The sequence below is a fragment of the Silene latifolia genome, chromosome 10, assembly GCF_048544455.1.
Source record: "Silene latifolia isolate original U9 population chromosome 10, ASM4854445v1, whole genome shotgun sequence".
Lineage (NCBI taxonomy): Eukaryota > Viridiplantae > Streptophyta > Magnoliopsida > Caryophyllales > Caryophyllaceae > Silene > Silene latifolia.
Window position 1 is genome coordinate 30,358,103 of NC_133535.1, and position 15,809 is coordinate 30,373,911.

The following is a 15,809-nucleotide window of genomic DNA, read 5'->3' on the forward strand; positions in this document are numbered from 1 at the left end:
ACTCAACATAACGGTACAAACTCAAACCAGCGATTACCAAGCTCCATGACACGGCTGTCGCAACCTATCATTGTTCTGCCCCGAAGCTTCACCATTGCAGCCTGTGAGTGATGTATTGCCACCGCGGCCTGAGTTGCCGCCTGCTCGACCACCACGACTGGTCGTGGTCCCCGTCACAACTGTCGCTGCATCCCCTTGACTAACCCTACTTGCTTCACTCGTCTTTCGACTCTTACCTCGGCTTTCCATCCTCTAAAATTCGTCTCACAAATTCGAAATAAATCACAATGAGAATGAAAATCCCAGTTTCGTCAAACCCAAATCCTAATTCGAAATTGCAATTGACTTTGTCGAATTAATTTGGGTATAATTTGATTTTTCGAATTGAACTGGGCATCAATTTTTCGAATTGCAGCATATAACACAATCAAACTTTCGAAAATCGCTAACCCTAACCCTAATTCGAAAAAATTCAAATGAATTGGGAAATTGGTTTGTGCGATGGGATTTGCGAAAGTTCAGACGGATTCCCAATTTTTTGTTCGAATTTTGCAAGTGAATAAGGAAATTTGATTGAATAGGAACGATGAAATTGAATTGGGAATTGATGTAGGCGATGAATTTGTGAGATGGAAGTATTTAATTTGAAGGAAAAATCAAAATGATTTGATTTATGTGAAGAAATTTGTGAGGAAGAGAGGGAAGTGTCGATATGGCGTCGTGTAGGAGTTAGTTTATGAGATGACTAGTATTGTGCTACTTACCATTAAATTTTTGGGGCTGATTTATATCGACGATATTTTAGTAAATATCGATGACGTTTTTCATAAAAAAGACGATCACTGCCCTTTTGACTTTCTCTCTCTAAAAAAAATTCTCTCAAACACAACTAAATTAAAAACAAAAAACAACAACAACAACAACAACAACAATTAACAATATGTCGGATCTCGATTCAACGGTACGTAAACAACTTAATCATTTGCTTAATTTTTCAATTTTTTTTGCGCATCGTTCATTCTATTCGATAGTTGAATTACTTGACGTATTGACTTAGTAATAGCGAATGTTTGAATTTGTTGCGTAATCTGAAAAATGTCCCCCGAAAGATGAACCATGGCCAAAAGTTGGAAACCAACGTTCAGACCACGGTCCAAACGTTGGAAACCAACGTTTGCCACAGACCAAACGAAGGATTTCCACCTTTGGCCATGGTCCAACGTAGGATTTCAATGTTTGGCCGTGATCAAACGTTGGAATTCAGTGTTTGGCCGTGGTCAAACGTTGGATTTCATTGTTTGGCCGTGGTCAAATGTTGATTTTCATTGTTTGGTCGTGGATTAAAGTTGGTTTTCGTTGTTCGTCCGCTGTTGATCGATGGAAAGTAATGTTTCGCCGCGGTCGTTTGTTGAGTCTCGTGTTTTAGGCATGAATTACTCGTTTTTACATGTTTTTCTTTCGTTTTACGCAACTTATGTTGTTTATTAATCCTTTTTATTGTCTTACTATAGTCCTTATTGCTTCTAACAGGAATCGTGGGAGGATTTTGGCGAGAATCCAATTGATTACAACCCGTTGTTCGAGACTACTATAGATTTCGAAACGCGTGACGATGCTTTCAATTGGGCTCAGAAAATCGCATTCGAGAATGGGTTTGCTTTGGTTAAAGCAAATAACGGAGCTAAAAATAGGAAAAAGAACGGGTTGTTGGCAAGTTATTTTCGATGTAAAAGACATGGTAAACCAAAAGAATCGAACGATCTTGAAAAGCCAAGGAGGTCGCAGAAGTGTTCATGCAAGTTTCGTATTCGTGCCGTTCAAAATTTCGTGTCTAAAAATGATAAAGAGACGGTGGTGTGGAACATTGTAACCTCTGAGGGTGCTGGACTACACAACCACAACGTAGCCGTTTATAAGGACGGGGACCGGCACTTTGCGGGATTGGACGCGGAAGAGAAGGCATATGTTAGGCAACAAACATTGGCCGGGGTTCAACCGAGGGATATTAAAAATGGTCTTCATTTGAGAACCCCCGAAAAACCTCAACCGTCAAGCACCCAACTGTATAATGAAACAAGGAAAATTAAGAAAGAAGAAATGGGTGAAAGAAACACCGCTCAGAAAATGTTGGCTCTAGCGGTGGAAGCGAAATACGTCTACTTCTACGAGATTGATTCCGAGTCAAAAGAGTTGACTCACATTTTCATGGCTCATCCTGAAGCGATTAAGTTGTTCCGGGCTTATCCTTATGTCGTCCTCATGGATTCGACTTATAAAACCAACATTTACAAGAATCCACTCATTGAGATGGTTGGTGTGACACCCACGGGATCGTCCTTCTTAATTGCATGTTCGATGATTCCTACCGAGTCCGACGTGAATTACAAGTGGTCGTTGAGAAAGTTAGTCATGATTTTAGATGCCACCGAGTAGCGTCCCCTGTCAGTATTTGTCACCGACCGGGAATTGGGTTTGATCAGCGCTCCTGAGCAAGTATTTCCCCGGGCTGAGCATTTGTTGTGTAGATGGCATGTGAACAAAGCCATCAATGCAAAAGCCTTGACATCATACAAAACTGAAAGTATGAGGAAATTTGTCATCTCAAATGAAGAAGACGGTTGGTTTAGGGTGATCAATGCAGTTACCGAGGAATCGTTTCAGCGTGCGTGGCAGTGTTTCCAACGTAAGTGGCCGAAAATGGAGGATTATGTACGGACAGCTTGGGGTCAACACGCAGGGAAGTTCGTTTTATGCTATACAAACGAGGTCTTACATTTTGGTAACACGGCAACTTCCCGTGTTGAGTCAGCACATTCTCTATTGAAGGCTTGGCTGAAGTCAAAGCATCTCACACTTGACTCCATGTGGTCCCGTATCCACGGCATGCTTGAAAGTTAACACTCGAATATTAAGAAAGAACTCGAAGATGAAATGAGTAAACCAAGGAGAACATATCGTACTTTCTCCTTATTGCAAGAAAACGTGTCTACTAAGGCCATAGAGTTAATGGAGAAAGAACTTACTAGTGGCCTTGGTTTGGGTATCGGAGTGGATGATCGATGCCGACACGTGATGCGAACGACTCATGGATTACCTTGTGCATGCAATTTAGTATCTTTGCACGGAAGAGGTAGGAGGGTCCATCTCGAGGATATTCATGTCTTTTGGAAGACATTGGTGTATGATATTCATCAACAAATGCCGAAAAATGACGGTGATTTATGGGAGAAATTAGTGGATGATGTGAGGCACAGTGACCCGGTTAAACTAAGGGCGGCCATAGACTTGTTGCGTGATTTCCACCACCCGGAGGACCAAGAGATTTTGCCACCCCCTATTAATGAGCACCCGAAAGGTCGTCCGAGAGGTTCAACAACTAGAAACAAGTCGGGTTTTGAGCATGCAAAAAGGAAGTTCGGGACACCAAGTACTCAATGTTCAACAAATGCAGATCAATCACAACAAAGACTTGGTGATTTCGAATCAGGAACTCCCGGTGCTCCTTTGGGAAAGAACTTTACCATTGGCTTTATATCAACATGGGTCAAACGGTGGGGTATTCCTGAGGTTTTGTGGGGCCACTTCGATGGTTGGGTGGATGTTGGAGATGACGGTCATTGTGGATTCCGGGTAATATCGCACGCCCAGCGAGGCCAAGAGACAGATTATATAGTTATGCGGGAATGGTATTCGAGGGAGATGAGGACCGACTCTATCTACGCAGAGTTATATGAAGGTTTTCAATCACCACTCAGCGGTGTGTCAGGGTTGGATATAGCACTTCGACGAGTTGAGTTTTTTCAGCAGATTAGTTGTGGGCAGGACCATTGGATGTGTAGCGACGATTTGCTAGTTTTTGCAACGCTGTTCAACTGGACGATATGTGTGATTGGTCATACACGGCGAGACGGGAAGAATGTTTGGGAAGGAAGTTGCAAAACAATCATGCCATTGAAGACCCGAGTGGAAGGCCGACTACCGTGTGGTATTTTGTGATTTGTCCTACATCATAGCCATTGGATGCGGTTGCATTGTAGAAGCCCCCCCTGAGAGTCTCCCTATGCCGCCACTTGATCCCGCTTGGTTGACCTTCCGAGATCCCAGTGTTGTTCACCTAGAGACTTTGTACCAACATAACATTGTGTGGACATGGCCCACCTACACGCCTAGCCAATCTGTGGACGTATAGCGGTCTTTTGAAAGCCACGCTCGGCGGCGTAAAAATGCCTTCGACCGGATCGTTTTAGATCGGTCGGTTTCGTCTCGGTAAGGGTCTCGAAACGATTAGAGATGTTCGGAGTCGCCACCAAGCATTTGTGGGATGCCTGGAACCCGTTCGAATTCCACTTTATACCTCGGTCAAATCGAAGCACAAAGCAGCGTTTGACATAGGTACTAAAGATAAGGAAATCGTTCCTCTTTAGCATCCTATCTCTAGAATGACTCTCGTACGCCCTGGATAAGTTCGTCCACTATCCAAAGTTTCTGAGTAAGAGGTGAAGGTACGTATTGGGAAGCCCTTTAATCAGACACCCAATCCCGCCCGCGTTTAGCGGCCTCTACTGATCGATCTTGGTTGGTTGAATGCAAAAGTTGATAGAACGGTTTAAATGCATGAATGCACATCCAATAATTTAAACCTAACATGTGAGAGCTTTTTAAGTCGGTTTGATTTAATCCAAGTATCAAGTATAAGATGTCGAGTTGGATTAATGATTGATTTGCATGCAAGACGGAAATTAAACATCCATTTACCGTATTAGGTTTAGGGTGCATAACATGATCCATTTGTCTTAGTAAGGCATTTTGCAAATATGGTTTTGAATAATCGAATAGTCATCTGATCCGTCCTATATCCGGGTTAACCGAGTCGGGATCGTCCTAGACTAATCTTTGGAAGGGAACAGGCCCTGTGCACTGACGGCTATAAGAGGCGCGAGCCAGCCGGCGGTGTAAGGGGCCTCCCTCTGGTTTTGAAAATGAGAAAGAAAAGGCCTGCTTGAGGCGCGGGTTAGCCAACGGTTGTATGCCGTGTTCTGACTGTTTAGAAAACGTTAAAAAACGTGTTAAAAATGGGTTTTTGAACCCGGTTTGATTTTGAAAGAGTCGTTTAGACCGCATTTGTCGATTTGAAGAACTAGACTCGAATAATCATCATTATTTGATAATATTCGGTGTCGGGTTCGGTTTGACAAGCTTGACATGAATAGTTTTGAAAATGATTATGGACTAATTGTTTTAAGTCCATTTTGAATGTAATTAGTCGGTACTCGTCATCGTACCCGGGTTAAAATCCGGCATGGTATGTAGAACCAAGGATGATTTTGTGTTGGTGACTAATATGTTTGTTTGAAAATGTAAAGAAATGAAATAAAAGGCTTTAAAATACCTTTTAAATGTCATTAACCAAATATTATCACCGAAACACGGATTTAACCGTCATGGTGTGAAGAACCAAGGCTGAAAAATGTTTTATGGTTAAAACATGTGAAATGAAACAAAAAGGTTTCGAAAATACTTGAAATGGTAAAACCCGATTACAAATATGAAAAATGGATTAAGGGAAATGACGAGAACAAACACGGTTGATCTCTGGTCTGAGTACCCCATTTAGGCGCGAGCCATTTGGCGACCCAAGGGGCTTCTGCCTCAGACCAAAAATCGGTTTTGGCTCGTTTATTCCATGTTTTGGTTCATGTTATGCATGTTTTAGCATGTTAGAGTCATGAAACAAATGAAAACATAATAAAAGAGGATTTTTACACCCTCATACATACATGTTTGGTTATGGCGAGTGACCGACGTAAGTGTAACAACTCATTTGATCGGAAAAAGCTCGGTTTAAAACCGTTTGGTAAATAAAGAGTGTTTTAAAAGTTTAGTGATGGTGTAGTGGTCGGTCAAGTGGTTTAATGCACGATGACGGTACCAAACAATGTGTAAGGCTCGTGTTTACGATCGGTAGGTCGTAAATACGCGTCGGATTGTGACTTAAGAAGTCGAGTCGAGAATTTTAAGGGAGAAAAGAGGGGGCGGACACTCGCGTAATTCTCAAACGGGTGGCATTTGAGGGTTATTTATAGGAGAATGAGTGGTTTTGTGAGTTTTGAGCGACGTGGCCACCTGGGCTGCTCAAAGAGGCGCGAGCCACGTCGCGGCACTTCGAGTTGTGTTGTCACTATCACAACAAACGCAATCATGATTTGTTCTATCCTAGGTTTTGTAGTCACATGTTTGGTACTTGACCAACATGAATCCGGGAAAACTTAGCATAGAAGGTTTGAGATATTTTGGTTTTTGTGTTTGACTCGGTTTGACTCGTTGTTGGAGTCGGGATTTGAATTTTTGAGTCGGTTTTTGGTCCGGTGTCGGTTTTGACTCTAGTTAGTGTCATTGCGACCCCGTCGTCGTGCATTAAACACTCCAGGTATTTTTGAAATGTTTTGAAATGTTTTGTTTTTGAAATCGTTTTAAGTTTTTCGACGTAAAGTTGGACACAAACTGTCGATCAAACGCTGCGATCCCAAAACATGTTGTAGTCCGATAATCATCGGGTGTTTGTTGGAGTCTCAACATATACTGGGTATCTACACATTGAGATTTGGCAAGCTTTCATGTTAGAAACTCCGAGAAGACGTCGTAGAAGTCGGGTCTCTGATAGTGCGACAGTTATCTCAGTTAGTAGTTGTTCGGATTGAAAAAACTATTAAGTTCACTTGTGTAATGTAATATATTATTGAAAAGCATAACAATCATTTTACCAATTTCTGAAATTTCTGGAATTCATGACAACTAATACAAATTTGCAAATTTTTGCAAATACTCACTACTTCATAACAATGGCTAACATAAGAAACACAAACAAATACAAGATACACTTGAAATAAAACTTCATCATCTTTGACAAACTCGAAATTTCCTCTTTCAAACATATCACTTGCTCTTTCATGACTTTTCCACTTGATGCATCATCACCTTCATCTTCACATGCTATCTCCAACCTTTTTGTTATTGTCAAATGATCTTCAGTCAACCACGACACAAATTTATTGCAAACTAAACACTTAAAATACGCTTTCATTGGATTATTAATTGACCCGGAAATCATGATGATAGCGTTTTTGCGACAAAGATTGCAACGTTGATTCTTAAAGTTAAGGCCTTCAATTGGGTGGTTTCTACACATTGAAGATGATGTCGACATTAGTGGATAGATAAGGAAGAAAATAGAAGTCAAAAGTAAAAGAAGATGAGGATGATTGAAAACTGGAAGAAGATGAATATGTTAATATAGTTGAGTATTCAAAAATAACCGTTATAATTCAAATGTTACCGTTATAATTCAAAATAACCGTTATAATTCAAATGTTACCGTTATAATTCAAAATAACCGTTATAATTCAAAATAACCGTTATAATTCAAATGTTACCGTTATAATTCAAATGTTACCGTTATAATTCAAAATAACCATTACAATTCAAAAATAGCCGTTACAATTAAAAATTAGCCGTTATAATTAATTGCTTATAAATAGGCCATTCTATGTCAATTTCAATCACAACATCCAATCCTATTCACTCACTACAATACTAAAATGGTTCTCACAAATGCTCAAAAAACCAGAGTTTATCAAATAAGAATCGATCTAATTGTTCAAAATTTACCAATTCTAATTGAGCGTCTTGAATCAGTGGTTCCCAGTGCCACTGTATGGCACATGCTTGAAGAGCCTCCAATTGGTAGCCTTTGTATAATTTTAGCCGGAAACCGAGAAGATGTGCTAATTCCAGCAGTTAGAGATGAGGTTGTCTCTGATGAAGCATTAACCGAGAAGATGTGGGAGTTTCGCAGGTTAAGAAGTGATCTCTTTACATATTTTGGCCCTGTTCTTTTGGACTGAAACTTATAGGATCTCGAATCGAATCGAACTTATAAGATCTCGAATCGAATCGAATCGAACTTATAGGATCTCGAATCAACTTATAGGATCTGAACTTAATCAACTTATATGATCTGAACTTAATCGAACTTATAGGATCTGAATCAACTTATAAGATCTGAACAGAATCGAATCCCGAACTTATAGGATCTCGAATCGAATCGAAATTAAGTGACGTATAGAGCCGAATCGAACTTATAGGATCTCGAATCGAATCGAATCAACTTATAAGATCTAAACTGAACTTATAGGATCTGATCTGAACCGAACTTATAGGATCTGATCTGAACTGAACTTATGGGATCTGAAGTGAACTTAAATTAAGTGACTTTAAGTCCAAAAGAACAGGGCCTTTGAGCGCATCCTCACCGTGATCGATTACCCAAGACTATCAGACTTATGTGCTGGTAGAGTCCCCAACCAAGGAATTCTTTATCTCTACATCAATGATTTGTTAACTCAATATATGTCTACCCAACCTGACGAAATTGAGGTTCAAGATCATGAAGAAGATAAGGAATCGTCGTCTTCATCATCGGAAGATAATTAAGTTCGATAGTTATTTAATTATGTTATGTTTTAAGTAATAATCGTTTATGGTATGGGGTTTAAGGTTTGAGGTTTGGGGTTTAGGGTTTGGGGTTTAGGGTTTGGGGTTTAGGGTTTAGGGTTTAGGGTATGGGCTTTAGTTTTGTTTTAATTATGTTTTAAGTGGTTTATGTTTTAATTATATTTTAAGTGGTTTATGTAATTGATACCGTCGTTTTGTATCAAAATTAAATTTATAAATCCAAACTAAAACTATAGCTAGTGATAGTAAGGGTTGAACCACAGAGAGACAAGATTAATTTTGTTTGCTATTTCCAGTCTATAAAAGTAACTATTAAATGGGGGGTTTGAAATCGGTTGATTCTAAGGACTAATTACTAAAAATGAAATTTCTCAACAAGATAAAAAGAAGATCGGGAACTTCGGTTCACCATGGCTAAGGTCAGGTCGATAAGGTAGCAGAGGTCCTATAATACGGTCTCAGGGAGTATGAGCAAGCCTTTCGATCAATGCTCAAAATTACCTTACGGTCTTCTAATTCCCAAGAATTTCTCAAGCTTTCGCTCAAGGGAAATTCCAATCTAATGATAATTCTAATTACTAATCTTTCAATCTAGTAAAAAGGTTTATCAAAAGACAACAAGATCGATACGGAGGAAATCATACTAACAAGACAATCCTAATTTACGCCATGGCTCACCTCGTTCCCAATCAAAACAATTAGCTACGCATGACTAAAATTATAACAATTGCAAAATTGAATATAAGGAACACGATTGACATGATTGAATTGAACTAAAGACAAAAGGTAAGAACTTAACTGCTGAAATTAAATTGGTAAAAACAAGAATTGAAATAACAAGAATTTAAGGAAGAAAGAATTTGCATAAAAACTTACTAATTCAAGTGATGAACAACGTAATCGAATTCGAGGTTTTCCGTTCCCAAAGCTAGATCTTAAAACTCAGTTTTTCCATAATAAAAAGCATGACCTAATAATTGCTGCGTTCTACTGATAAAAGATGCCAAAAGTAAATTACAAATTGGGCTTTTAAAAGTCTAATACGAGAAATCAATATCAGCTCGCAGACTGGTCGATCGACCGATCAACATGGTCGATCGATCGTCACTTCAAAGACACGATGGCTTGCAGTACTTCAATGGTCGATCGATCATGCAAAGATGGTCGATCGACTGGTCTGAGCTGTGTAGTGGCTTCTTTCTTTCTTCAAATCAGCTCTTTACCCCAAGCACGCATCCCGAGGTGGTTGAATCCGAGCTTCCTTCTTCAAAGCTTCCCAAAAGTTGCCTCCGGAGGACGATTTAGGCTTGATTTAGCCTACTTCCACTAATCCCTACAATAAATCATAGAAAATGCAAAGTAATCCGTTTCGGGAGAAATTATAGCTTAAAGCTAACAAATACGCATGGAAATACGTGCCAAAACCGCAAATAAAGTGTATAGAATATGCACGTATCAAATCTCCCCAAACCAAACCTTGCTTGTCCCCAAGCAAGCACTATGACCCATATAAAAACCTAATGGAAAGGAGTATATCTTAGAGCTAACTACAAGTCAATGCCAAACTGTTTAATGCACATAGTCAACTACCGCAAAGCTCAAATCAAGTGAACAAATTTATGCATATCATGGAATTAAATCGGGCGTTTGACCTTGCAAGACTTCATAAATTCGGACTCTCCCGGGTCACTCTTCCCTCAGCAAAGCAAATGGTAAGAATATATGTAAAAGAGAGGGAAGAAAATACAGACTCTCACCTAGATCACGACCAACGAAACATGTATGCTTGACTAGTATGAATAATGATTCTAGCTACCGTACACACGCATAACCACCGTCAAGGACTATCACATGCCGAACTATTGCAAAATTTGGATATGTGAGGCTAAGTGGGAAAGAAAGGGCAAAACAAGTATGGAAATGTGAAGGTAAGAGCCAAGCTAGTACCTAACAAACCATCAGAAACCGTATCCCGTTCCTCCAACTCGAAATATAAACCATGCCTTTAAAAGACTAAGCAACACAATATCCCGAAACAAACACCTCCAATTCATGAAGTAAGCACATGAGGCGTGTTCTCAATTCAACCAAATTATTATTTTTTTCAAATTTCTTATTGTTCTCTTCTTTTTTTTTTCTTTTCTTTTCTTTTCATTCTTTTTTTTTTCGCTTCTGAGCTGGTGGTCGATCGACCAGTGATGGCAGTCGATCGACCACCCTGTGCATTCAAGTGCTCTCTGCCAGGTAAACATCCTCTTTTTTTTTTTTTCATTTCTTCTAAATTTCTTTCTTCCTTCAGGCTGAACATTAGCAACTCCTTCACTTCTCATAAGTACTCACTCCAACATTACAAAAACGAACCAAAACTGCTTATAACTCGGCAAATTCCTCTACTACTTCCTAGCTTGGCACAATGGTAGGCTAAGTATGGGATGTAGTTAAGGGCAACTGGCAGATATGGCTTATAGTGGAGTTAATGGGGTAAAATGAGAAAAGGGAAAATGCAATAGTTCTCAAAACATGTAATACCGACCACAAACCGATGCGTATAGGCAATAAGAAATCAAAACTCATACACGTGCAAAACATGAAATGAAGGGAGTACTACTCTCAATCCTACATTAACCGGTCATGAATGTCACCAGTTATAGGCTCTATATCTCAGAAAGTATGAGTAGTTTGCCAAAAGTAATGAGTCAAGTCTAATTGTCCGAAAATCACTTTTAATTCTCGCTAAGCAGCTGTGAAAAGGCAACGAATGGCATATTTGACTAATAGTGCAAAATCATCATTAATAAACTCCAATCCGACACAACTATATGCAAAAATAAACGTGATATTTTTGATTTTTATGAATTTTTCAATTTTTTTTCTTTTCTTTTTTTTTTGAACTGAAAAACAAATGCAAACGGAAATGCGCTAAACATGTGACTGAAATGCAATAAAAAACATATGGAGATGCAAAAGACATATGCAAAACAAATGCAAACGGAAATGCACTAAACATGTGACTGAAATGCAATAAAAAACATATGCAGATGCAAAAGACATATGCAAATACCCTCCCCAAACCAAAACGCACAATGCCCTCATTGTGCTCAAAGAAAATCAATCACCAAAGCAGAAATAGGGAAGAATAAAAGCATAATAAAATAAAAAGGAAACTAATAAAGAAGGTTCGGAAACTCACAAAAAACGACCTCCCCAAACCAGCCAAAAACGGGGAGGTCACCAGCATCTAATCACCACCGTCGTACTCCTCACCACTAGACTCTCCGGACCCCGAGTCGTTCTCCCCCTCCGCAGCAGCAACGGCAGTAGTAGTAGTCGTGGGAGGAGGTCGCCTGGCAGGCTGAAGGTAACCGCCCACCGGAGGGACAAAGAAGGACGGGTGAGTCCAGGCACCCTGTGGAAGCATCCCTCCCCAGGCGTACTCCTCGTAAACCGGGTACAGGGCCAAGGCCGTGTCAAGACGGTGCTGGTCGAAACTCCTGCACAAGTCAGTCAACACACATGACATCCCCCTTTGGTCCATGACCGGAGGGATAACAGTAGGTGGGGGAGGACGGAAAGTGACCGGGTAGCCGGTGGGAGCAGGAGTGGAGGAAGAGGGTGCCTGTGAAGAGGAGGCACGAGCTCTCCTCGAGGTGCTAGCAGTAGCAGTACCCGCCCTAATAGGGAGCCTGTAACTAGGCAAGGGCGGGCGAGCTGCCCCCGAAACAGTAGTGAGGGGCAGGATAGGAGGGTAGCCTAGGACAGGGATGGGGTTGCAGATGAAAGAATCGATCTTCCACCGACTCCTACGATCGATCCACTTCACGGACCGCGCGTAGGCAAGATCCATGAAGCGTAGGTCAGGGTCTATAGGGGCCTCCTCTCGAGGGAAAAGTAAAACAAGACGGTTGGCGAGACGCGTCACCAACCCGCCACAAGCAATAGTGGCCAAAGTGCCGTCACTTACAGTCTGAAAGTGAGCGGCAGTCAAATAAGCGATGTTATAGATACGGGCCATCCGACTTTCGATGTTCAGATAGCCCGCCAAGATAGACAGTTTGATATTATTCACATTATTCGACTCCTTACGGCCGAAAATAGTATTACCCATTAGCCGTAGAAAATAACGAAGAGGGGGCAAGTGGACGGAAGTGCCCATCCTTTTAGGCCCGTAAAAGTCACTGATGCAAGACCACATGACTCGGTGAACATCAGAGGTATCCGAGGTTCTACCCTCGAAATAAAGACCCAGAAAACCAGCAAAATCGGCTAATGTCAGGGAGTAGTTGACATTGAATAGCCGAAAGGAAATATAAGTATTAGTCTTATTTTCCGCAAAGGAAGCCGAATTAAAAGCATAAGATGAAAAGAACTCGAGGGTCAAAATATAATACGTGAACTCAGCCATGTCCACTAAACCCGTCATTCCTGTCCCGTTTAGCAGGGACACAACCGACTCATAACAGCCTAATTTCTCTAAAGTAGGTTTATGAAGAAATCGGGTAGCTGTAACTTTCATTTTCGCAGCAAAAAGAGAAAACTTAGCACGCTGAGTAGAATTAGAAAAGATAACCTGCGGATAGTCAGGTAGACTATCCGTGGTGTCCTCAATCATCAGTGGCGGACCGCGCGGCCGCTTGGCAGCGCCCTGGCTCGACTGCCCTTCAAACATGTGCTCCTTTCCTTTTGTCATCTTTGTTACATGCAAACAACCCATTAGCAACAAGAATCCCCTAACAGTGTCAATTTACGAAAACCCGAAACAAAATCAGATGTTGAAAATCAAATTAGGGTTTCGAAATTTGGGGGAAAACGGCATTATCACCTCTTAGTTGCTAAATTATCTCGAAAATCAAGGAAAAAGGGTATAAGAAGCCATTAAAGCATAAAGAACTACAAGAAATCAACCCCTAAATCGATTATCCCAAATCGATTTTTCCGTCTCAAAGGCACAATGCTCGAAAATTTGGCATGAAACCGCAGTAAAAATCGAAAATAGAGCATGGAAATAGGATTAGAGACATACCTTGAAGAAACGTGAAGATTAAAGCAAGAAAAATCAAGTGTAAGAGGGGATTGCAGGTGAAAATCGCGAAAAGGGGGATGAAATTAGGGTTTGCTCTTGATTTTTTGAATTAGAGGGAGTGTAAAAGTGAATGAATGAGAAAGGAAAGAAGACTCCCTTATTAAAATGCTTTCTGAACCCGCGCTGTGGTCGATCGACCACCTTACCCGGTCGATCGACCAGTCTTCACTTGCAGCAGCTTCTGGAGTCTCGTGTATTGGTCGATCGACCATATGACCCAGTTGATCGACCAATATCCCTGCACAGTACCCTCTGTTCTGTTTCTCCTCAGTCGATCGACTGAGTAACTTAGTCGATCGACTGCAAACGCTGGGAATTAAACCCAAAATCGTCAAAAAATCATTTTTTGCCACTTCAATTTCCCGTTCTTCTTGCATGAATATTCAGTAAACCACTTGACGCACTTTGCATAAAATAAATTCCTGGGCAAATTCTCAAGGCACACATTTTTCAAACCATGAAATGCTAATTAAAAGGAAATAAATAAAGCTCAAAATGCAAATTAAATGAAATAACAAAATAAAATTCCTAAATTACAATTAATTACAACCCAGGTTGCCTCCCGGTTAGCGCTGGTTTAAGAGGTCCCGCACGACCTTTTTACCTCAATTTGCATCATCCGATAACGGGTCGAAGTACAATACCTCGACTTTCCCAACAAACTCATCTGATCCGTGATAATGCTTCACATATTGGCCATTAACTTTGAACCTTTCTCCAGCAGAGGTCTCTAATTCAACTGATCCGAATTTTGTGACTGCTGTGACCGTATAGGGGCCGGTCCACCTGGATTTCAGCTTACCAGGAAATAAACGGATACGAGCGTTAAAAAGAAGTACCTTATCGCCAATATGGAACTCGCGATTGATGATTTTCTTGTCGTGCCAGCGCTTTGTTTTTTCCTTGTAGATCCTAGCATAGTCATAGGCCAGCAGCCTAAATTCCTCCAGCTCATTCAGCTGTGTCATGCGTTTCTCATGAGAGAGGTTAGGATCCAAATTCAAATAACATATAGCCCACCAAGACTTACGCTCTAACTCAACAGGCAAATGACATGTCTTACCATAAATCAATCGGTATGGCGACATCCCGATTGGCGTTTTAAACGCGGTTCTATAAGCCCATAAGACATCATCTAACTTAAGACTCCAATCTTTCCGTGATTTAGAAACAACTTTAGCTAAGACTTCTTTCAATTCTCTGTTAGAAACCTCAACCTGACCACTAGTTTGGGGATGATACCCCAAACCTCTACGATGTTGGACACCGAATTTAGTCAATAAAGCAATAAGTTGTTTCTCTTTAAAATGCATTCCACCATCGCTAATGACAATCCGAGGGACACCAAAACGAGGGAAAATAATCCTTTTAAACAGTTTAATCACGGCCTTTGCATCGCAATGGGGAGTAGCAATAGCTTCCACCCATTTGGACACATAATCTACAGCTACGAGGATATATTTATTACCTTGACTGCTCGGAAAGGGTCCTTGATAATCAATGCCCCAGACATCGAAAATCTCAACCTCAAGAATGCCTACCTGTGGCATCTCATGTCTCTTGGAAATATTCCCCGATCTTTGACAAGCATCGCACTCAGCAACAAAATTGCGACAATCTGCATGCAAAGTTGGCCAATAGAAACCAGATTGGAGTACCTTAGCCACAGTCCGGGATGGACCATGGTGACCACCATAAGCAGAAGAGTGGCAAGCTTCTAGGATATCCTTCACCTCCCATTGAGGGACGCATCTTCGGATGAGACCGTCTGCGCATTCCTTGAAAACATAAGGATCATCCCAAAAGTATTGTCTAGCATCATAAGCAAACCGCTTCTTCTGCTGACATGAAAGCTCGGGTGGTATCCTACCTGTCACAGCAAAGTTAGCAAAATCAGCGAACCACGGAGGTGGATAAGACCCTGAAGTAGTGATAGCTAACAGACTCTCATCAGGAAAAGAAACATTAATAGGTAACGAATCCTCCCTTTCTGTCAGCTGCAGACGAGATAAGTGGTCAGCCACCACATTCTCAGCTCCTTTCTTATCTCTGATCTCCAAATCAAACTCCTGCAAAAGGAGTATCCACCTCAAAAGCCTCGGCTTCGCATCTTTCTTAAGAAAGAGAGTCTTCAATGCTTTGCATGGTCGATTATAAACAAGAACCTTATAACCTAACAAATAAGACCGAAATTTGTCTAAGGCAAAAACTACAGCTA

General features: G+C 40.9%; 1 protein-coding gene across 1 annotated transcript; it reads left to right on the plus strand.

Moving 5' to 3' along the window:
• Window positions 1–940: 940 nt before the first annotated feature.
• LOC141607374 (protein FAR1-RELATED SEQUENCE 4-like) lies at window positions 941–2,433 on the plus strand. The gene is made up of 2 exons (XM_074426726.1): window positions 941–961; window positions 1,531–2,433. The coding sequence occupies exons 1-2, from the start codon at window positions 941–943 to the stop codon at window positions 2,431–2,433; spliced, it is 924 nt and encodes a 307-aa protein (XP_074282827.1).
• Window positions 2,434–15,809: the final 13,376 nt, after the last annotated feature.

Excerpts from the sequence above, each read along its gene's own strand:
- LOC141607374 (XM_074426726.1), top strand. The coding sequence starts at position 941 with ATGTCGGATCTCGATTCAACG. Across the intron at positions 962-1,530 it reads TGTCGGATCTCGATTCAACG|GAATCGTGGGAGGATTTTGG; the intron begins GTACGTAAACAA and ends TGCTTCTAACAG.